The sequence below is a fragment of the Phascolarctos cinereus genome, unplaced genomic scaffold, assembly GCF_003287225.1.
Source record: "Phascolarctos cinereus isolate Bilbo 61053 unplaced genomic scaffold, phaCin_HiC Scaffold_726;HRSCAF=1367, whole genome shotgun sequence".
Taxonomy (NCBI): domain Eukaryota; kingdom Metazoa; phylum Chordata; class Mammalia; order Diprotodontia; family Phascolarctidae; genus Phascolarctos; species Phascolarctos cinereus.
The window spans coordinates 48,906,039-48,929,299 of NW_027556098.1; the positions used below are offsets into that span (position 1 = coordinate 48,906,039).

The 23,261-nt window shown below is 34.7% G+C and overlaps 1 protein-coding gene across 4 annotated transcripts in view; it reads right to left on the reverse strand.

Moving 5' to 3' along the window:
- The window catches only part of ERG (ETS transcription factor ERG), a 172,438-nt gene that overhangs the window by 17,954 nt on the left and 131,223 nt on the right, over positions 1-23,261 (reverse strand). For all 4 annotated transcript variants that reach the window (XM_078146531.1, XM_020995837.2, XM_078146530.1 and 1 more), the window contains exons 4-6: positions 12,328-12,531; positions 9,643-9,723; positions 7,605-7,676 (exon numbers count right to left, since the gene is read on the reverse strand). In XM_078146531.1, the coding sequence (XP_078002657.1) occupies positions 7,605-7,676; positions 9,643-9,723; positions 12,328-12,531 (357 nt within the window). The remainder of the gene's footprint in view (positions 1-7,604; positions 7,677-9,642; positions 9,724-12,327; positions 12,532-23,261) is intronic.

Consider the following 23,261-nt stretch of genomic DNA (forward strand, 5'->3'; position numbering starts at 1 on the left):
TTAACCTAATTTTCACCTCACTTATTTCTATCAGTTGTTATAAAAAGTGAGGTCTTCTCGCAGTAATTTATGTTATCTGACTCATAAAACACTTGCCTTTTCCTTTCATTCCTTGTTTATCTAGTCTGTCCCACTGTTTATCTCTTCTGTTTTTTAAATGAGTACCAAATATTTTAGATACCTATTGCTTTATAGTATAGTATAATGTCTGTTAATGATTCCCTCTTTAGGCATACTTTTTCCCTCATTTTTTCTTTTGGCATTACTAAAGATCTTTAATTTTTCCAAATACAATGTACTACTGTTTGGTCCAGTTCTATTTTACAAAAAGAACAGAAGTCCAATGTAATTTGAGTGGCATAGCAATAAATTTGTAAATTAATGTAGATGGCATAATAATTTTAATTATATTGAGATTACTCAAATGTGAATAGTAAACATCTCTAATTTTAAGTCTTTTTCATTTCTCTAAAGAACATTTGTAGTTGTATATTGTGTGCAGTTGTATACTTATGCTGTATGTGTCTCATTTGGCTAATTCTTAATTTATTAATTTCATACTTATTTTGAATGGGATTAATTTTATTATGATTTTTTTCCTGGATTTCTATAAGTACTTTATAAATATTCTGCTGATTTTTGTGTATTTACTTTCTATTTTGATTGTTACTGAAGATTTTAATCATCATTGACTGATAGTTTCTTCACTGATTCATGTTTCATAAATACAATATCATGTGATCCAAGAATTGGAATAATTTTGTTTCCTCTTTGCAAATATTTATTCCTTTAATTTTGTTCACTGTAATTTATAGAACTATGTCAAATTATGGAAGTAGCTGTTATCCTGGATTTATCTTTGGTTGCACTGGTAAGGTTCTTAGGGTTTACCCATTGCATATAGTTATCCCTTCCACATCATGACTTTTACTACCATGGTGTCAATATATCATGGGGCAGCATAAAAATTAAATGATAATTTTGGGGAGTTTTGTGGAAGCTGAAGATGACACATGAAAGCCAGCAGAAGATACAGGAAAAAGTTTAGAAACTCAGGAATGTATAGAATATATGTATAGTATTGTATAATATCAAACCAAATTTTACAATAAAGTACTGTAAACACCTCATAAAAGAAGAAGAAAAAATTCAGACTTCTCTGGTACAAAGGAAACACCAAAAGTCTTATGCAGTTTTATCACGGGGTGTTGCACCCCTAATTGCCACCCCTAAGTACCATATTGTGAAAGGGATAACTGTAATGCTATATCTTCTGTAAGGGAAATGCGTACAGTGGAAGAGGGAGGTTGTCTATGTGTTTTAAAATATTTGTCTTTGATCAGAAGTATTCTTCCATGTCTATATCTTTTAGAGTTAATAGTAAAGAATGCTTCTTATAGTCATTTGACCTTTCTAAAACCTGTCATTACATAGCAATTAATGGGCCAGTTCCCCCAAAATCTTGGCCATATTGTAGAACTTAAGGCTTTGCCCATTTTTAGATATAAAAAGAATGAAAACTAAGAGCAACATGAAGTTCACTCCTACATTATTTTAATTTATTTAGTCTATTTTCCACAAAGTACTACTACAACTGTGGTTTCCTGAAACCTTACTCTTAAAATCTTTGGTTTCACTTAGTTAATTTCTCTTGCTTAGGGATGGAATACTGGCATGGCAGCTTCAAGACTTCCAGGAAGCTATCTTAATCCTTCACAAAGTGTCAGTGCTCCCTCCATTCTGATTTCTTGCTTTCTAGATCAAAATTCCTTTCTATCTACCTCTTTCCAAAACTGAAAACAAAAGCCCTGAACTCTTACCACTCACATTGTTGTGGTTATTCATAGACTTTCTCCTAGAGTCTCAGTGCTCATTCTTATTATCTTAATCCATAAAGTTCCCTTCCACCAGGAGAACTTCAATGCCTATTACACATTTCTCCATTTTTTAGAAGCAGTCAAGTTGCATCCATTTATTTTAATACTTCATTGGAGACTATCTAAAAGAACTAATGTCAAAAGCCACTGTCTTTATTAGCTTCACTTTCGAATTTCAAAAACAATTTTATTTTAATTGATTGAAAGAATAATTAAATAGTAAAAATACTGATAACTTTAAAAGAATTAATAACTGTGATCTGTGCAATGACTAGTGTATGTTTACAGTGGACCATTGATGAAGAATTCTATCCATCTCTGATAGAGAAGTAATTGAATAAATATATGTAATGTGGCACATTTTTAAAAATATGGTCATCTAGTAACTTATTTTCCTTGACTATGCATTTAGCTACAGTTTTTTCTTCTTTTTTCAGGGGTAAAAGTGTAGGCAGGAGAAAAAATAAATGCTTGTTAGCTAAACAATTTTTAAATATGACAAAAATGCATGAAAGATAACCCAAAAAAGTGGAAGCAGAGTCAAATGTCTGAAATTCTTGGTTCCAAGGAAATCTTATTAAGAAAAGTTCAAAGAATGACAATACAATTAAATTAGGCCTCATAATTTAAATTTGTTATATTTTGTTTTGACAAAATAGATACTTCATTGCAAATACGTAAGCTTCCCCATCTCTCACCCCACCCCATTACAAATTTTCCTAATACAACATGTAGCATTGTTTGCAAAGAAAAAATAAAAGTTTAACCAATATAAACAGGCAAAGGCAGGATGCCCCTCCTCCTTATTATTTGACATAGTTTTAGAAATTATAGCAATAGGAGTAAGAAAAGCCAGCAAAATTAAAGTTATAATATCGGCAAAGAGGAGACAAAATTATTGTGATTTGGACTTTGTTAAGTCAGTTCACCAATTATTGGCTATATGCAAATAATACCTCTATGATTACCTTTACATACAATAGTCTTCCCTCCCCCACCTTTAAATAATTCCCTTTTGGAATAGCAATCTCTGGATCAAAAGGTATGGACTACTTAGTAACTTTTCTTGTATAATTCCCAATTTTTTTCAAGAACAGTTTAATGTGTTAAAAGTACTCCCAAGCAGTGAATTAGTATGTCTGTTTTTTTTTTCACAATCTGAATGAGAATAAACTGGTTTACCTTTTAACTTTAGCAAAGTTGAAGGATACAAAAAAAAACTCACATGAATCATCAGCATTTCTATATATTAGCAACAAAGCCCAGCACCGAAAGACAGAAAGAGAAATTCTACTTAAAATAATTGTAAACAATATAAAATACTTGAGAGTCTACCTGCCAAGGTAAAGTCAGGAACTGTATGAACACAATTACAAAATACTTTTTCAACAAATAAATTCAGATCTAAACAATTGGAAAAATTTCAATTGCTCATGGTTTGGCTGAGCAATTATAATAAAAATGACAATTCTGCCTAAATTTATTTATTCAGTGCCATATCAAACTACCAAAAATATTTTATAAAGCTATAAAAATGACAAAATTCATCCAGAAGAAAAAAAAGTCAAGAATATCAGGGAAATTAATGAAAAAAAGCAAAGGAAGGTGGCCTAGCTGTGCCAGATCTCAAACTATATTGTGAAGTGATAATCAACAAAAGTATCTAGTAGGTTAAGAAATAGTATGGTGGATCAGTAAAATACATTAGGTACACAACACATTATAGTAAATGACCATAATAAACTAGTGTGTGATAAACCCAAATCCCAGCTTCTGGGATAAAAACTCAATATATGACAAAAACTGCTGGGAAAACTGGAAATCAATATGGCAGAAGCCAGGTATAGACCAACATCTTACATTGTATACCAAGATAAGGTCAAAATGGGTACATGATTTAGACATAAATAGTGATAGCATAAGAAAATTAGGAGAGTAAGGAATAGTTTACCTGTCAAGATCTATGGAGAAGGGAAAATTTATGACCAAACAAGAGACAGAGAACATTACAAAACATAAAATGGATAATTTCTATTTTTAAATTAAAAAGTCTTTGCACAAACAAAACCAGTGCAACTAAGATTAGAAGGAAAGAAGAAAGCTCAGAAACAATCGTTATAACAAATGTCTCTGATAAAAGCCTCATCTCTCAAATATATAGAGAACTGAGTCAAATTTATAAAAATACAAGCCATTCCACAAGTGATAACTGGTTAAAGGATATGAACAGGCAGTTTTCAGAAGAAGAAATCAAAGCTATCCACAGTCATATGAAAAAAATGCTCCAAATCACTATTGATTAGAGAAATGCAAATTAAAACAACTCTGAAATACCACCCCTAACCTGTCAAATTGGCTAATATGACAGAAAAGGAAAATGACAAATATTGGAGGGGATGTTAGAAAATTGGGACACTAATGCATTATTGATGGAGTTGTGAACTGGTCCATCCATTCTGGAGAACAATTTAGAACTATGTCAAAAGGGCAACGAAACCTTGCATACCCTTGGATCTGCCAATACCACTACTTGTTCTGTATCCCAAAGAGATCATAAGAAAAGGAAAAGGATCTGGATGCACAAAAATATTCATAGCAGCTCTTTTTGTGGTGGCAAAGAATTAGAAAGTAAGAAAATGACCATCGATTGGGAAATTGTTGAACCAGTTGTGGTATATGAATGTAATGGAATACTATTGTGCTGTAAGAAATGATGAGCAATTGGATTTCAGAAAATCTGGAAATATTTTTCTGAATTGATGCAAAGTGAAGTGAGAAGAACCAGGGAAACATCGTACACAGTATAAGCAATGTTGAATTATTAACGATTTAACTCTTCTCAGCAATACGCTGATCTAAGACAATTCCAAAGGACTCATGACAGAGAATGCTATCCATAACCAGAGAAAAAACTGATGGACACTGAATGCAGATAGAAGCATACAACTGTCTCTTTTTAAATTTTTTCATGAGTTTTTTTCTTTTGGCTTGTTTCTTCTTTCACAGTATGACTCATATGAAAATATGTTTTACATAATTGCACATATATAACATATCAAATGGCTTACTGTCTTAGGAAGGAGGGATGTGAAGGACGAAGGGAGAAAATAAGGAACCCAAAATTTTTTAAATGAATGTTAACAATCGTCTTTACATGTAATTGGGAAAAATAAAATACTAATACTATTTTTAAAAAAAGAGAGAGTGACAGGAGAGAAAGTGGAAGCATTTATTATAGGTGGCCGTTTCAAGGAGTCTGACCCCAAAGAGCAAAAAAGTATCAGACAATAGAAGAGATAGAAGGATCAAATGAGAGGTTTTTGGTTTGGTTTTTTTTTTTGGTTTGGGAGAAACATGAGCATGTTTGTAGGCAGTAGGGAAGTAGCCAGTAGACAGAGGGAGATTGAAAATGAGTGATAGAATGGGGATAAAGGAGAGCAGTTACTTCATCACTTGAGACAAAGGTGAAGGAGGAGACAGTGACAGAAGGTATTTGAGTGACATAAGTTGAGAAAATGGGGAGAAAAGAGAATCCACAACAAATGTCTTCAATGTTTTCTGTAAAATATGAGGAAAGGCTGTCAGTGGAGGAGGTAAGGGAGGTAGGAGACATGGGAAGTATGAGAGAAGCCATTATGGAAATTAGAATAATGAGTTGGTAAGTATAGTAGGATTGATAACTATAGCAGGATTGGTATAGGTGGGTGTAGTAGGATTGACTAGCAGAAGTAAGGGCTCACTTGAGGTTATGTAATTAACTCAACCAGCCAGAATGGTTATGTGACTTTCTGTACCTTTCAGCAGCACCTGTGCAGGAACCAAGGTGGCGAATGGTGGGAGCAATTCAAGGCTATGGCTTGGCAGGGCAAAATCAATGATATGATAAGGGGCTAAGGAATCAAGAGAAGATAACAACTTAGAGTTGAATTGATTCACAAAGGGTTCAAGGTAGGGAAAAGTGTAATATCTAGTGCAGGAAAGATGTCTAAGAGAGAACTGAGGGACTGGGGAGGGTGGTCATGGTATAGATATAGAGTATGGTTTGGTAAGGGAAGAAAGATAGGTTAAAGTTAAAAAATTATGGTCAGATAAGAGGATTTTGGATTCTTAAACGTAGAGGTGGTGTATTTGTGGGTAATGGCAGGATCAAGGACGTGACCATATTTGTGTGTGGCTGAGTTGGAGTGGATCAGTAGCTCAAGGTAATAGAGATTTGGGTTTACTGGTTTCCATTTCTAGATTCTCCCCCTATCTCTGTCACTCAGTAACTACTCTTCCATTGAGGTCCATGCTACTTAGATCAGTGAGCCATGGGGAATGGATGAAGATATTGCCAGTATTGAAAAGGGTGGTCAGATAGGCTGTGCTATCATGGGGAGCCAGGTTTCAGTGACTGTTAAAAGATGGGAGTGGCAGATGAAATGATTAAGAATAAAGGGAAGTTTATTGCCTAAAGAATAGGTATTCCAGAGGGCACAGTGGAAACAGTAGATGCAGTTTGGTTAGGATTTGGGATGTTAAAGTTGAGGGAAATGGGAAGAAGGAATCAGGAGGTGGGGAGGGTAGGAACGGAGTTTGGGTAATGACAATACAAGGGTTCAGAATCACTGGGATGAATAAAGTGTAACCAGGTGAGAAAATGTCAGACTACATCTGGAATACTGTCTTCAATTTCAGGTACTACATTTTAGGGAGGAAATTGATAAGCAAGACAGTGTCCAAGAGAGGGGAAACCAGAGTGGTAAAGGGCTTCAAGAGCATGCCATATGAGAACTGGCTAAAGTCACTGATTTTTAGCCTAAAGAAGACCTAGTTAAAAAAAGACAGTGTAAGATCATTGTCTTTGTTTTGAATTATCTCAGATAGAAAGAGATTAGTTGTCTTCTCTTTGGCCAAAGAGAGCAGAAATAGGAATAACGGTTGGCAGTTGTAGAAAGTTAGTATTCAGTCATTTGGGGGCATTTATGACTCTTCATGACAATACTGTATTGACAATACTCTATTTCAGTCATAAATGAAAGGATTGGCAACACTAAATCCACTTCCTTTTGATTGTTTCCCTATATATTATTATTAATGAATATATTGTCAATTAACACACATTTTCTTCAAAAATCATCACTGACTTGGAAATTAAGTTTCCCCTGATTCAACCTAGGCTATCTCTACATGCTACTCCCTGCCACCATCCTTTCTTTCCCTTCACCTCCCTAAGTCTTTCTTACCTCACACCTTCATCTTGAGCTTCATCCTTGGGAAGTCAGTAACTGAAAGCTGAACTTTCATCTTTTCTTGCCCAGAATGAAGCCTCAGTGCTTCCTTCATTTTCAGAGAGGGCAGATTTTATGTTAATTGATTGTATTTGTGTTTCCAGTGCTCAACACAGTGCCTGGCAAATAGTAAGTGCTTATTAAATGCATTCTCTTCTCTCACTCTCTCTCTCTTTCTCTCTCTCTCTCTCTCTCTCTCTCTCTCTCTCTCTCTCTCTCTCAAAGATTGCTAAGTGCTACATAAACTGAAGTATATTTCTCTTGTTCTTTGGAGTAATTATTTAAAGTAGTTTTTTGAGTCTAATATGATCTTCCAATGAAATTTGTTACTTGGATTTGGTCTAGACTAAGACTATCCATGACTATATGCATCATATATATTTCAAATGCATGACATGTCCCATGACTATGAAACAATATCCTAAATGAAGACGTCACACGGTTTAAATTTTCATACCTGGTCTAGATGCAATTCTTTGTGTGGATTCAGGATATACTGAAGTGTTTGGGAAAATAAAAGTGGCCCCTCCTGCAGGCAAAAGGAAAGAAAAAATGTATGATTTTTTAAAAAAATTATCAAGGTCAGATCTTCTTTAAACAGCCACAATAGACAAGGATAAATGTACATCTCCATGAGCCATGAAGAGATTCCAAAAGGAAGAAATTCTCAATTTTCATATATTACACTATTTACAGTATGCTTTTTGTTTTAACTTTATAATTTCCTGACATAACCATTATCAATAAGTGAAATAGGTAGAAACTTATCCAAAGTATGCAAACACTTGTAAAACATTATGTAGTATCCTTGATAGTTATTTTAAAAGAATTACAAATGTTTTACATAAATGTATTAAAAATTAATTCAAGTGTCCAACAAAATGTGAACATGATGGGGATTTTCCCCCTCTTTCTTCTGTTTGCTTGATGCTGCAAAGCAAGCAAAATAACTTAGGATTCAGTGCATCCAGGCTAGAATTTTGTTTGTCAAAAGTTTTTAGACCTGGCTCCTTCAACAGTTTCTACATTTAGCTATATTCAAGATTATAAAATCACAGATAACTTGAAATTGTCACTTACCTTGCAATGGCTTTAAAGAAAACTTAAAAATTATGAAACCATATGGAAAAGAGAAAGATTTTTGGCCCCCACAGGTCTCTCTCTCTCTCTGTTTAGGAGGAAAATGGCCATTTCTTATTTATTTGTGATTTCTAGCCATTAATAGGCTCAAGAGTAATATATACACTTAAAATATTATTTCACCATCTAATAGGTTTCTATTTTTTCATTCCATAGAAGCATAGCACTTAGGGTCCTGGAAACAAAGCAAAAAATCAAAATTCAAACAAAACCAAAAAGATTAGTTTCTAAATGATGACTTTTTCTTTACCTTAATGGCCCAGGAAACAAATTGAAGTAGGTTTCAGGATATGCATGTGTACACAAATACACATGTGTATTTATTCATGGATATATTACGGGCATTTAAATTATTATACATTTTCATGCAAAATATTTTTGTTTACTTGTTGATTTCTATGACTACTTATGTCATATCAGCTCTCATGGATTACATTCACAGAACAACCAGTTTTAGATAGCTTATTGAGTTTAACGGGTACCTCATTAACAAATTTCATTGCTATACATATATGTGTACATGTACCTATATATATTTACATGTATAAATATGCATATATACACAAAAGAACAATGCACGCTAACACTACACATACAAATGGATTGAAGGGTAAAGAATTAGCTAAGACAAAGCATGATGTAAAATTTTTTTTCATTAGAGCTTTGTTAGATTCGGATGTATGATATTAGTGTCAACAATACATTGTACATTTAGTCAGAAGTGAATTGTTCAATATATACCAAAATTTCTCTTAAAATGACATAATTTTTAAAATTGTCTTTCACATATTCATTTAATCTGAGGTTGGCAGAAATCAAAAGGGAAAATAAAATGCCAGCTTAATACATCTAATGATCCTTTTAGAACAAAGAGGATGTGGAAAGAGGGGAGTGGTAACCGATTTCTAAAAATGAATTTAAGATGGTTCAGACATGCTTTTCATTCTATATAGATCAGCACATAGAATAAGTCCATATATATTATATACTATATGTAATATATATATTATACCTTGATCATTATCCAGCATGTCTGACCTGAGAATAATTCCACATTTCTAATTAATCTTTTGGTTAAAACTGTCATTGTGTCCCCCTACCTACTTCCATCTCTCCCCTGCCCCTGGAAGGCACTTAGAAATTTTAAAGCACTTTTTCTTCATTCAGATAAATGTATGAAGTCTCTATCATTGGAGAAGAGCCTGGCCTCTATTCATTAAGGAAAACCATAACCCCAAAAGTTCTGTCTCTACTATGCAGACTGAGCATGTCCTCTTTTTTTAAAAAGCAACAAGAATCCTATGTTTAAAAAAAATTAGGATATTTTTAAGAGATGGGAACAAGGCCAGCATTACCTGTGTTTCTAGCATGCATCAACCGTGGAGAGTTTTGTAAGGCTTTATCAACATCATCTGAAGTCAAATGTGGAAGAGGAGCTACAAGACAAAACAAAAGTAATGTTAAAATAAAAAAATATTGAGAATAATCTTTAAAAAGTCAATTTTTCTTTCGCATCTAGATGTTACTTTTAGGAAGATGTCCTATTTTTTGCTAGTATGTTGTTGTTGTTTAATTGCTGAGTCATGTCTATCTCTTCATAGTCCTGTGGACCAACTGTCTATGGGTTTGTTTGGTTTTTTTTGGTGAGGATACTGGAATGGTTTGCTACTTCCTTCTCCAGTTTTATGCAGGCAGCAGTTAAGTGACTTACCCAGGGTCACATAGCTAGTAAATGTCTAAAATTTGAACTATGGCCTTTTTGACTCCAAGCTCAATATTCTTATCCCCTATGCCTGTCAGCATACGAAACTATCTTAATTCAAGGAATAAATAAATCTGATCATAGGCAAAGCAATTGTGGAGAAACAACTTGCTGCACTATCAGTCCCTCCTCCCCTTTAAATCTGCTTTCTACTTTTAAAATTAAAAGTCTCAATCTGTTAGTCTTTTGATCACTAATTTGATCACTAATATCCTTCCTTTCACTTTTCATGTAAGTAAATCTAAATTTCATGATTTCTGATTCTGCCAATAATTTGTGCTTCAGATTTAGGCCAAATGGGAGTACCATTTGAGAAAAATACTCAGCTTCTAACCACATATGAACCTTTTCTTTCATATTGCTTGCATTCTGATTTTTAGTCAACTTGAAATGTGTGGTGGCACCACAATATAAGAGAAGAAGCCCCATGTCTGTAGTGAGAAAATCTAGATTCTAGACCTAGTTTTATCATTTATTAGCAGGGTGACTTTAGACAAGTCACTTCACTTCTATGGGACATCTGCAAAATAAGAAAGTTGTTGGAATATGATATTCCAGAGGACAAACAACCAGGAATCACCTACACAGCAAAACTGATTATAATCCTTCAGGGGGAAAAATGAATATTCAGTGAAATAGAAGATTTTCAAGCATTCTTGATGAAAAGACCAGCGCTGAATAGCAAATTTGACTTTCAAATACAAGACTCAAGAGAAGCATGGAAAAGTAAATAGGAAAGAGAAATCTTAAGGGACTTATTAAAGTTGAACTGTATGCATTCCTACATGGAAAGATGATATTTGTAACTCATGAGACCTTTGTCAGTGTTAGGGTAGTTGGAGGGAAAATATATATGGATGGATAAATAGATAGATAAGTATAGATAGGTAGACAGGCAGACAGACAGACAGATAGATAGATAGATAGATAGATAGATAGATAGATAGATAGATAGATAGATAGATGGCACAGGGTGAATTGAAGATGAAGGAGTGATATCTAAAAATAAAATTACAGGTTGAGAGAAGATTATACTGGGAGAAAGAGAAAGGGAGAGATAGCATGGGGTAAATTATCTCACATAAAACAGACAAGAAAAAGCTTTTACAGTGGAGGGGAAGTGGGGGAAGGTAAGAGGGAATGAATGAATCATATTTTCATCAGATTTGGGTTAAGGAGGGAATAACATACACACTGAATTGGGTACGGAAATCTATCTTACCCTACAGGAAAACAAGGGGGAAGAGGATAAGAGAGGAAGAGATGACAGAAGAGAGGGCAGATTTGGGGAGGGGGTAATCAGAAGCAAACACCTTTGAGGAGGGACAGGGTCAAAGGAGAGAATAGAATAAATGAGGGTTTGGACAGGATGAAAGGGAAATACAGTTAGTTTTTTACAACATGGCTATCATGGAAGTGTTTTGCATGACTACACATGTATAACCTGTATCAAGTTGCCTGCCATCTCAATGAGGGTGAGTGGGGAGGGAGGAAGGGAGAGAATTTGGAACCCAAAGCTTTAAAAACAAATGTTAAAAATTGTTTTTTACGTGCAACTGGGAAATAAGATATACAGGCAATGGGATATAGAAATGTATCCTGCCCTACAGGAAAATTGAAGGGGAAGGTGATAAGAGAAGGGGGGGGGTGATAGAAGGGAGGGCAGATTAGGGGAAGGAGTATTTAGAATGCATGCTGTTTTGGGGTGGGGGAGAGGAGAGATGAGGAGAAAATTTGGAATTCAAAATCTTGCAGAAATGTTAAAAACTAAAAATTAATTAATTAATAAAAATAATTTTAAAAAAAGGTTTTAGATCTCTAAAATCTCTTCTACTTCTAAATCCATAACTTAATGACGAAGATTAATTTCATCCACATTTAAGTTTTTGGGCAATGAAATTAATTTCACTGAAAGGAAGTATTGGGTGGTGGGGAGGGGAGTAAAAAGATAGGAGAACCTTGGTTCAAAGACTGCCTCTGCCATGTATTACCTTGGTCATCATAGATGACTCACTTAAATTCTTTAGGCCTCAGTTACTCATCTGTGAAATACAGATACTAAATCTCCCCTAAGGTCTTTTCAAATTGCAAATGTATGATTCTATCCTTGTTATTGTTATCTTTTCATTGCAGTGTTTGCTAAATATTATTTTGCTAACAAAGAAAGTAGCATTTCAAGCAGATACTTGTCAAATCAGAAATAAGTTAAATCAGGAAGATAATGTCAACCATGAATTTTTTTTTTTAAGTTTTGTCCCATGAAAGGAAATTGTCTTACTCTCTCTGAGGTAGTGAAGATGGGATAGAAGGATATCAGCATTATAACTTGGAGTGAGTCTTTGGAAATCATCTTTGGTCATCTTACACAAATCCTTCCCATCTATGTTCTGGAACAGCAAGATGTCAACATCTGGAAGACCATATTCTTTGACCGCCCATTCTAGCCATTGCCGGACGTGGTCTGTGCTCCATAATGTAGGATCTGAAAGGTTCAGCAAAGCAAATATTACGAACTGATAGTTATTTGAACTTAAGCCCTAGGCCTTCCTCCCAGTATATTTCTGGCTAGTTCTCCCCACTGCACATCTTGGGAAGGCCTGAAGGAAGAATATTAACTTTAAGTAAAATAAAAGCTATCATTAAGAAGTCAGAAGTTGCAATATATAAACTATTTGCAGGTTTTGAATTGTTCATATAACTACTCTACACCACTGCTGTAGGTAACTGAAACTTTATGACAGAGATATAATTTCAGTGATTTAAACAATTAGTAGCATAAATACACAACATCTTTTGCTAAACTTATTAATAAATTTATGTAAAAACCCACTGTGAAAATAAGGGTAACCACACAGATCCTAAAGTCTTCAATAGCAGAACAAAACAAACAAAAACACTGCAAGTCTCAAGTACATAAAAGATTGTTAATGCTTACCAACAGAATTCAAGTGGAAGTAGAAGAACACAAAAGCTTTGAACTATGCTTTGGAATACAAGATTTGGTCTAGTTATATGGCTTTAGTGGTTTTTTTTTTTTGGGGGGATAACGAGGAAGTTGTTGTTGTTTTGAGTTTTCTTGGGAGAGGATGGAGTAGAGTTCCTTATTTTGCAGACCTGAGCCTGAAGAATCGAGGTTGCTAGGAGGTACTTCCACATTCTCCAATTATAGAACACATGTCCAAGACTATTGAAAGCATTTTATAGGATGCAAGCAATATGGCCATATTCCATTGCCATACCAGGCAAGCTAACTCCTACTCATCAAAGTGAGGAAAGAATAAGATAATTTGCCTGGAAAAAAGGATGCCTCTATTTAAATATAAACAGTGAAGCATTAATTTTAGACAAAACATGAACTTCATTAGACAATAGATTTAGAGTTGGAAAGAACTTTCAACTCCCTCATTTTACAGAGGAGGAAATTGAGGTCCAGAGAGGTGAAGTGACTTGCCCAGGGTCACATAGCTGGTTATATAGTTGAGCCAGCATTTAAACCCCCATTTAAGTGACTCCAAGTCTAGTGCTTAGGCCACTATACCATGCTGCCTTTTACTATATCACTTTCAGAAGAGCTATTTCCTCAAGGTGACACCTAAGATTGCCACTAACTTTCAATCAGTAACGAACTTGCTGAAACCTGAATGAGGAGTCAGGAGATCCCACTTCTGCTACTATGTGATCTTGGGCAATTCACTTACCTATATCTCAGAGTACTCAGTAGTAAAATTGAGATAGTTAGATAAGACCATCTCTAAACTCTTTTCTTGGTACAACTTTCTATGATCTTGATGAGGAATCAAGGTTATGGTATACATATGCCATATCTATCTATCTATCCATCTATCTATCTATCTATCTATCTATCTATCTATCTGTCTGTCTGTCTGTATATATGTGTGTCTGTCTGTATATGTACATATGCACATACAAGCACACCTTCTGAATATTCCATACCTTCTCCACACCTTTCTTAGCTGTGGACTTTGCCTCTTACTTTACCAGAAAAAAAATCTAGGTTATTTGAGTGAGTGCCCTCTCTTTATCTCAAAGCCTCTTGAAATCTTTACCCATTTTGTGCCCTTTCCCTTTATCAAAGAGGCTGCCTTTCTTGCCAAGGCCAACTCCTCTATATATATGCACTTGATCTCATCCCTTTCCCATTTTCTCTGAAATATCATATCTTTAATTATCCCCCCACCTCATGAATGTTTAACCTCTCCTTAGCAACTGATGTCTTTCCTACTGCAGTAAAACATGACTTAGTCCCTATCCTAAAAAATTTTTAAAGCCTTTCAGCAGATGCTATCACTACCTCAAGCTATTATCCTTTATCTCCGCTATTTTCTTAGCCAAACTCCATGATGAAGTTGCTTATACTTGCTACCTCTATTTCTTCCTCTCACTCATTCCTCAAACCTTTGCAATCTAGCTTTTGAGCTCACCACTCCACTAAAACCTTTCTCCTCTAAATTATCAGTAATTTCTTAATTGCTAAATCTGATGATCTCCTATAAGTCCTTATCATTCTTGATCTATATGCTGCAGTTGAAATTATTAGCCACTTCTCTCTTCTTGGATACTCTCTTCTTTAGGTGTTCGTGACATTACTATCTAGTATTTTTTCTCTCTTCTGCCTGACTGCTCCTTCCTAGTAACCTTTACTTCCTCATCATCCATAACATGGACATTAACTGTTAGTGTTCCCTAGGGTTCTATCATAGGTCCCATGTATATATATATTTTTTAGTAACAGTCATTTGCATATTATATCCCTCATTAGACTATGAATATCTTGCTGTTTTTTCCCCTTTCTTTGTATCCCCCATGCTTAGCACAGTACCTGGCACATAATAAGTGCTTAATAAATATTTTATGCCTCACTTTATATGAATAATCAGAAGGTCACTGAACAGAGTTATTAGATTGTGAATTAGATTGTCTCCCAATTTACTAATTGTAAAATTTTGTCTTTCAGGTAAGCAAATTGCCCTTAGCAATAAAAGAAAAAAAATAAAAAGCACCACATCAAAATCTTGCTTAAGTGTTTCTTATTATTTCTTATTTGCCAGACATTAGCCAATCACAATCTACTATGAAAGACACAAGTACATCTGTGCAAATTAGATCTATATTTTCAATTAATGATGCTGATAAAAAAAAATTTGGACATATACAATATAGAAAATATGTTTGAAATAAACTAGCCACTGTGAATTTATACTTATTACACATCACAAATCCACATTAATAATCAGTCACATTTCATAACCATTAACTCTTTCTCCATTTCTGTTTCCAGTATTCCAATACTACAGATCTGACTTTTTTTTTATTAGCTTCAACTTTTATCAATTAATTAGCTACCTGATAAGTACTATTTGAGTACCTACTATGTATAAGGTATAGATACTCTCACAGATATACGGGATAGTAAAAGCACCTACCTCCCAGGGCTGTTGCAAGGATCTAATGAGATAATATTTGTAAAGCACTTAGCACAGTGCCTGGCACATAGTAGGTGCTAAATAAATACTAGCTTTCATTATTATTATTAGCATAGTACTTTGTACACAGTCATCATTTAAACTCTTTACTCATTTACAATAAGTTGAACTCAGAATTGAACATGAAGAAAACTTGCAGTGTTTCTACTTTTCCTTAACACAAAAATCCATCTTTCTCATACCACTGTTCTCCAAAAATGTTATATTGCATCCTAGGGTATTGCAATTTCCTGAGAGAATAAAAATTGTGGTAACCCTAAGTGAAATAGAAAGATGAAGGCTAGACATAAGTTATGGCATATTTTCAAAGATGAATTCCATGCAAAAAAAAGGCATAAGGATTATCATTTAGGAAATGGGCAGGTCTCACAGTATTGTGAAGGATAACAGATGGACAGATTAAGTCTTTTACCTGTAGAGCTAGAAGAAGTCTCCCATCACATTAAATGTGTCCTCTGTAGACAATATGTACTTATAATAACATATACAGGAATTACATAGGATGAAAAAACAGATGTGTCAATGAGATCCCACACCTCTTTAAATATTGAATTATTCCCAGTTACCTATATATTGATATAATTCTCTTTCTCCAAAAAAGGGACAGTAGAAGACCTCAGGTTTTTGCTTCCCATATTCTAGAGAATAAGAGATAATTATCTAATGGAACAACCTGGAATATTAGGAGATATCAATAAGTGCTACTCAACTGCTATATGCATTAGAATGTGCTGAATGGGACATACCAATCACCATTGTAACCTTAAGTGAAAGAAAGTCTTTTTTAAGAACGGATCTTTTAGTTTGTATTAGGGCTGGTCCAAAAGGAAGCCTCTTCTTCAGAACACTTCTCTTGGTGAAGAGTTGGCAAAGCTATACTTCCACTGATCAATTTCCACAGCAAGTAAGATCATCTTGAGAACTAGCATGACTGCATGCAAATGACTGGGCATTCTCTAAAATGTTTAGCAGTGATTCCCAAATCCCTACTTTGACAGCATTCAGTGCTACTTTAAAAATCAGCACCAAAGTACTAAAAGCACTAAAAAAAATGCTAAAAGATATCTAGATAAGTCATTGGCTGCTTGGGTTGAGAAGAGAACAAGGAAAGAACAAAGGTTAGAATTAAAATGAGTATGTTCCAATAAAGCACTGTCAAGGTTGAAAAAAATATTCAAATTGTTTTTTAGAAATATCAAATTTTTGAGGGTGAGGGAGTTTCAGTGAAACTGTGTAAGTCACTTTTGAATAATGTGAGAAAAATATTTCACTCAAGAAAAAGTATGTGCTTTCAGTGTATACTTCAATATAAGTTTCATGTGCTTTCATTTAATTGAAGAAAGGCTAAAGAACTAACATTCCAACTTGATAGTGCAATGTTCTTCTGATTTGAAGGGTGACAGTACATAATTTTGGTAGCTGTGGAATGTTTTAAGTCTACCATAGAGCTTGAGAAGTGGAATGCTTTAAACAAGACTTCCCCTAACACCCTGGCTTCACGGGGAAAGCCATCTTAGCTTAGTAAAGGAGCAGCTGGCTTCCTGGGCACCTACTCCACCACAACTAAACAGACTTTCCTCATTTTCCCTTTCCTCATTTTTCCTTTTTTAAATACTACAGTCTCAAAGAGAATTCAAGAGCACTGGCTTTAAAGTCAAAGGGCCCAGGTTCAAATCCAACCTTTGATGCTTACCACATGTGTAACCTTGGGCAAGACCCAACTCCCTTGTCTCATTTTCCTTATCTACAAAACGGGTGGTGGAGAGAGCCCTTCTACGTCTGGATCTGCGAGTCTATGATTTCTCAAGGTACCTCTCATTGCTTTGACTTCACACGGGATTTAATTTCAGTGTTAGGAATGTGTGTTTCTTTTTAAGCAGCAATGAAAATCAAAAGTTTTTTTTTTCAGAAAGGTCATTATAATAAAGATGACAGTAACAATAATAGTAGTTGCTGTAGGGTTATGTTTACAGCTTAAAAGCATTTTCATACACATTTATTATTCCAGTATAATGTAAACTCCTTGAAGACAAAAAAAATTACCCATTCCTAGTACATAGTAGAGATTTAACAAATGCTTTGCAGATTAAATCGATTGCCTTGAGCTTAGTCTCAAAACTCTTCATGAGCTAGACGTACCAGAGACACATTAGTAAATCTTACACATTACATAAATAGCAGACCTTCCTTGACCATTCCAGTCTGTGCTAATGACATATTCCTCTGAGATCTCTTATATAGTACAAGGGAATTGGCCTTTGTACCCAATCACAGAAAGGAACTGGTAATTTACTGGAATTTACCTCCTCATAAACCTTTGTACTATCTTTTAAGGGTCCTCATGACCAATAAGTGGTGAATTTTATTGCTTCATTTCTAATTCAACTTATTTTTTGGCATTTGCCTTCACTTCATAAAGGCATAACAAAGTGTGGCTGAATTTTTGCTGTTGATTTAACACTACTTTATCCACAACTTAGTTTTGGACTTTCAGAAGCCAACTCCCTTACAGTATCATTTGTCTTTAGCCCTAATTTGGCTACTTAATTGTATGTCAGACTTTATTTTTTCTTATCTATTTAGTCTGCTTCTTATGGTTGTGTGGCTTAGTTCCCAATAATAGTGGAAACTGCTGAATTGACTTGAATTTGCTGAACTCGACTCAAAGAAATGGCTAATGAATGTGAAGTACATGCATCTTTGTTTGATGTGTTGAGGGCAAGAAAAAAAGGTAGATGATTAGCATCTGTTCACCAAATCTACGACTGTAGGTATCTTGATCTTGTTATTATGTTTAAGTATATATCAAATTACATGTGCTCACACACACATTTAGGGTAAAAATGTCAAGTTTAAAAGTTTTAGTAATATGCTATATTTCATTTTGGGAACTAAAACAAATACTGTGAAAAGAAAAGAATGTTTCAAAATGCCATGACCTATGAAAATCAAGAGTCTATTGCAATTTTCACATCATTTTGTAACTTTAGCTACATTGTAAGAAAGGTGGTTGAGGTCTCTGCCTTCCTCTTTGTTAACACACTGACAAACAAACTGTTAGGTCCCAGTGAAAATAAAAATTTTGACTAAGAGAAGGTTTTACTAAATACAATACACTTGAAGCACAAATTAAATGCCACATCTCACAGCAGATTGCTGAATGATATTACTTTGAAGCTCTCTCTAAAATGTTAGTTTTACTATAAAATTGTAAATTCAGATTCTTTTCTAAAAGAATTTAAAGAAATTCAAAGAATTTAAGAAAAGAGTTTAAGACAACTAGAAATCAGATAGTTCAAGCCCTGCTCAATTTCTTTTTGGCAATGTATATATGATGGCAAGTATGAACTGGATATAGGCTAAATATTGCTTTTTCACTGACTTGTAATGGGGGGAAGGGAAATGGCAAGAAGGAAAGGGAGAAGGTTCAATCCCAATAAAATAATTTCTTTGTTTTACTTAATAAGAGGCTCCACTATTTAACAAAAATTCACATATTCACTTTGTATATTCAATTCAAAATGCTTTGTGTTTTTAGTTCAGTTTGTTGATTGATTTTACACATCGCTTTTACAATGCATGTATTCCATAAATCTACATATCTAACCATATCTCAGTGAGGAAGCCAAAAACAAAAAGATGCAAAGTTGTTCGTAATATGCTTGCCCCTTTTTGTAAAGTGCTACCTGTCATGTATTCATTGGTAAAGTTAGAATATGTTAAAAATTAATTTTGTTCTGAATCCATTTTGAGAATTTCACAATTTCTGGATTTGATATTAAACCTAGAGTAGTTGGAACAGTTAGGTGGTATAGTGGATAGAGGACCAGCCCTGAGGTCAGGAGGACCTGAGTTTAAATCCAGCCTCAGACCAAACACTTGAGACTTACTGTGTGTCCCTGGGCAAGCCATTTAACCCCAATTGCCTTAAAAAAACCCCTAGAGTAGAAATCCCTTATCTAAATTATTAAGAGATCAAAGTACAAATAAACTACTTTACTAAGCATGTATATCTCACAAATATTCTAATTTCACCCCAAACTATATGCCTTTTGTGCCCAATGTGAACATCCCTGTGCCTGGAAAAGTATCCAAATAAATTCAGTAAAGGCATCTTGCGATACTTATTAGCTGTGTATCCTTAGGTAAATCACTTAACCTTCATCACCTTCAGTTATATCAACTGTAAAATGAGGAGTTGAACTAAACTGGACTGCTAAGTGTCTTTCTAGGCCTAGATCTATGACCCTATAATTCTATCATTCTGGTCACACTGAATCTTTTGGTGCCTCAACCAGCTCTCTAGTATTTCTCAAAGAAGTAGAAGATAGGATTTAAGCTCTCAACACTGATGAAATCACAAATACTATTCCATATTTACCTATCTAGTTTTCTTATTCATAATTTGTTTCAGTGTTCTTTTTTACTTTACCCACATGCTATAGCAAGAATTACTCCTAGGTGTAACACTTAGCAATTTATCAATCAACAACCATTTCTTAAATAGCCAGCCACTGTACTATGCCCTAGAGATAGATACTAAGACTAAAACAATACTTACTCTGAAGAAACATATCTTCTAATAATGGCAAACGTGAGGATGATGATGGCACTGATTTCAATATCTTCATGGCATCATTGGGGAACTAAGATTATGCAATAAAGATTTTTGTGCCTTTATACGTGCAGGTGAAACTTGGCAAATAACTGAAAGAATTGCAACTTGCAAAATCAGCCACAGCATACTCTTACATCAACAAAATAACTGTAGAGATATTAAGCAATGAAGAAAGACTGACCATTGTAAAGAATTATTTCTTCCATGCTCCTAGAGAAAAAGTTAGCCTTCTGCTGACACATTTTTATATTCAGTCATGTATGCATATGTGCACCAATTCATTCTCATTATATGTTAGGTATTGGACCAGATACTGTGACCCAATTAAAGGTTTGTCTCCTACTCTCTGCCAATAGTGGAAAGTACCTGACTATTGCATTGCTGAATCCTCATCCCCTCAAAGTTGTATTGGAGGAACAGATGAGAGTGCATAAGATCCAATATCTTTAGCCTTTTCCTAGCAGACTTTGAGATTGTAAACACTGTTATTCATCTGCTACCTTGTGACAACCGAGGAGATAAGAAACTACCCAGGCAACTAGGTGATACAGAGAATAGAGCAGCAGGCCTAGAGCCCAGAAGACCTGAGTTTAAATCTGGCCTCAGATGCTTACTAGCTGTGTTACCCTGTGCAAGTCATTTAACTCTTTTTGCCTCAGTTTCCTCATCTGTAAAATGAGCTGGAGAAGGAAATGGCCAGCATCTTTGCCAAGAAAACCCCAAATAGGGTCATGAAGAGTCAGACACAATTGAAATAACTAGAAACTACCAGTAGCTCTTACTATCCCTATTCCTGTATTATTCAATAATTAGCCATATGAGAGCAACTTATCTCTAACTCTCACTACTCATTCCAATTCTCCTTAATCTCACCATAGGTATTCCCCATTCAAATCCAGGCTCTACTTTCACTGGTCTCTCTGGAATTCCCATTCTGTAGTGAATAAACTTCCCTTTATCCTGAACTCTTTATTTTGTATTCCTTCTGTCTACTTGACTATAGTAGATTTGGATTGTCTCAGATTATACTGCATCCCTGGCTATCTCCTTTACACTGGCTGTATCTTGACTCGTACTCCTCAATACACAGATCCAGGCCTGTCTCTTACTGATGTGATCCGACTTTCTTTTTGTCATACCATTCAGCAATTTCTCTGCTTTTGTACACTTGATTAAAATTTTCTATTCTATTTAAATCTTAATTGTTTTTGGTGTACCAGCCTCCAGGTTATCCTTCTGTCTTTCTCATGGAGTTTAGCACCTCATCACTGTCTTGCTTCTGTAATCTTGTACTTATACCAGGGCATTTCAACACCCATTTTAGTGCTCCCTCAAGCTCCCTAACCTCTGAATTCTTTAATGTTTTTTGAGTCATCTCTGTAACCTACTCTTTTATTCTACCTACTCCATTCATATCTACTCCATCCTCCTTCTGAGGTTGCTCAGTCACAAAAAGGGATGATCTTACCCTAGATCTCATGATTACCTACCAGGGTTGCACTTTCTTAACTAAAAAAACTCTGTCATTCATCTATCTGATAATATTATTCTACCATATGCCTCTGTGCCTCACCTCTCCAAAACCATTGTTCCCCTTCTAATTTTTCCATCACTCAGGACCCCAATCTAATCTCACTTTCTTCTCTCTCAACTCTTGATCACAAAATGAACAAATTCAATTCTGCCTCATCACCTACTCTTGAATACCTCAGAAATGAAACTACAGCCCTGCATTACTCCCACCATTTGGATCCTCAACTCATGTTGTTACTAATAGAGGTAGAAGAAGTCAGCAACTGTGATTACTGAGTACATTTTAAAAGTGTACTATCCAGTTACAACTGGACCCTCACTGAAGTAGAAAAAGAGGCTGAATATTATGAAGAAATATTATGGGTCAAGGGGCATGCTTAGAAGTAGAGATTATTAACTCTACAAAAACTATGACCATGGCCTCAGAGAGAAAATTAAATGGCTTGGCCACAACAACTATAAGAATTGAGTTGAGAAAATTTTGAAAAGGAAATTTTAAGTGAAATGAAAACTCTGGAGGAAAGATTTAGGAGTATAACCAGTTTGGAGAAGAAGGTGGGAAATATTGCCCAAGTAAAAGACTTGCTGAAAGTTAGAACAAAGCCAACAGAACTTAATGATTCTTTAATGACCACAGGAGAAAAGAAGAAAAGATATTTACAATTAAAAATGACAAGGAAAAGAGGTTGAAGTGAGATAATTTAAGAACCATTGTACTCCATGAAAACTATGACCAAACAAAAAAATAAAGACTTGGATATCATATTTCAGGAAACTAAAAATGAAAATTCTACAGCTCTATTACAACAGCAGTCACTCAATAAACATTTATTAAATGCTTACTGTGTGCCAGTCACTGTGCTAAGTTCTAGGAGTACAAGAAGAGGCAACACAAGGTTCACGCCCTCAAGAAGCTGACAATCTAATGTAGGAGACAATAAGCAAGTACATATGTCAAAAAACAAGGTACATACAGGATAAGTAGAAAATAAAAAGAGAGAAGACACTAGAATTAAGAAAGGTTGAGAAAGCCCTCCTGTAAAGGACGAGATTTTACTAGGCGATTAAAGAAGTCAGAGAAGTAAAATTTTGATCCAAATTAAAACGACTCAGGTTCTACCCTCACATCCATGAAATTGAAAAGATGATCAAAAGAAAAATGTTAGTTGTTGGAGGGAGTGTGGGATGACAAGCACACTAATACAACTATTTTATTTTATTACTATTCTGGACTTAAAAAAGTAAAAAGAAATATATTCATATACATAATGAAACAGAAAAAGGAGAGAGTACATGAAATTGCAGAACTCTACTGTGCACAGTTTTAGATTACCTCTTTTCTAGTCTATTCTACTGATCTTTCTCTATATTTTTTAACAAATAACAGTTTAGATTACTATTGATTTATGATATAGTTAAAGGTGTGAAAGTGCTATTTCCATTTCAACCTTAGCTCTTTTCATAATTTCCATTGATACTCTTTTTTTTTAGGCGATTGAAGTTAAGTGACTTGTCCAGGGTCACACAGCTAGTAAATGTCAAGTGTTTGATCTGAGG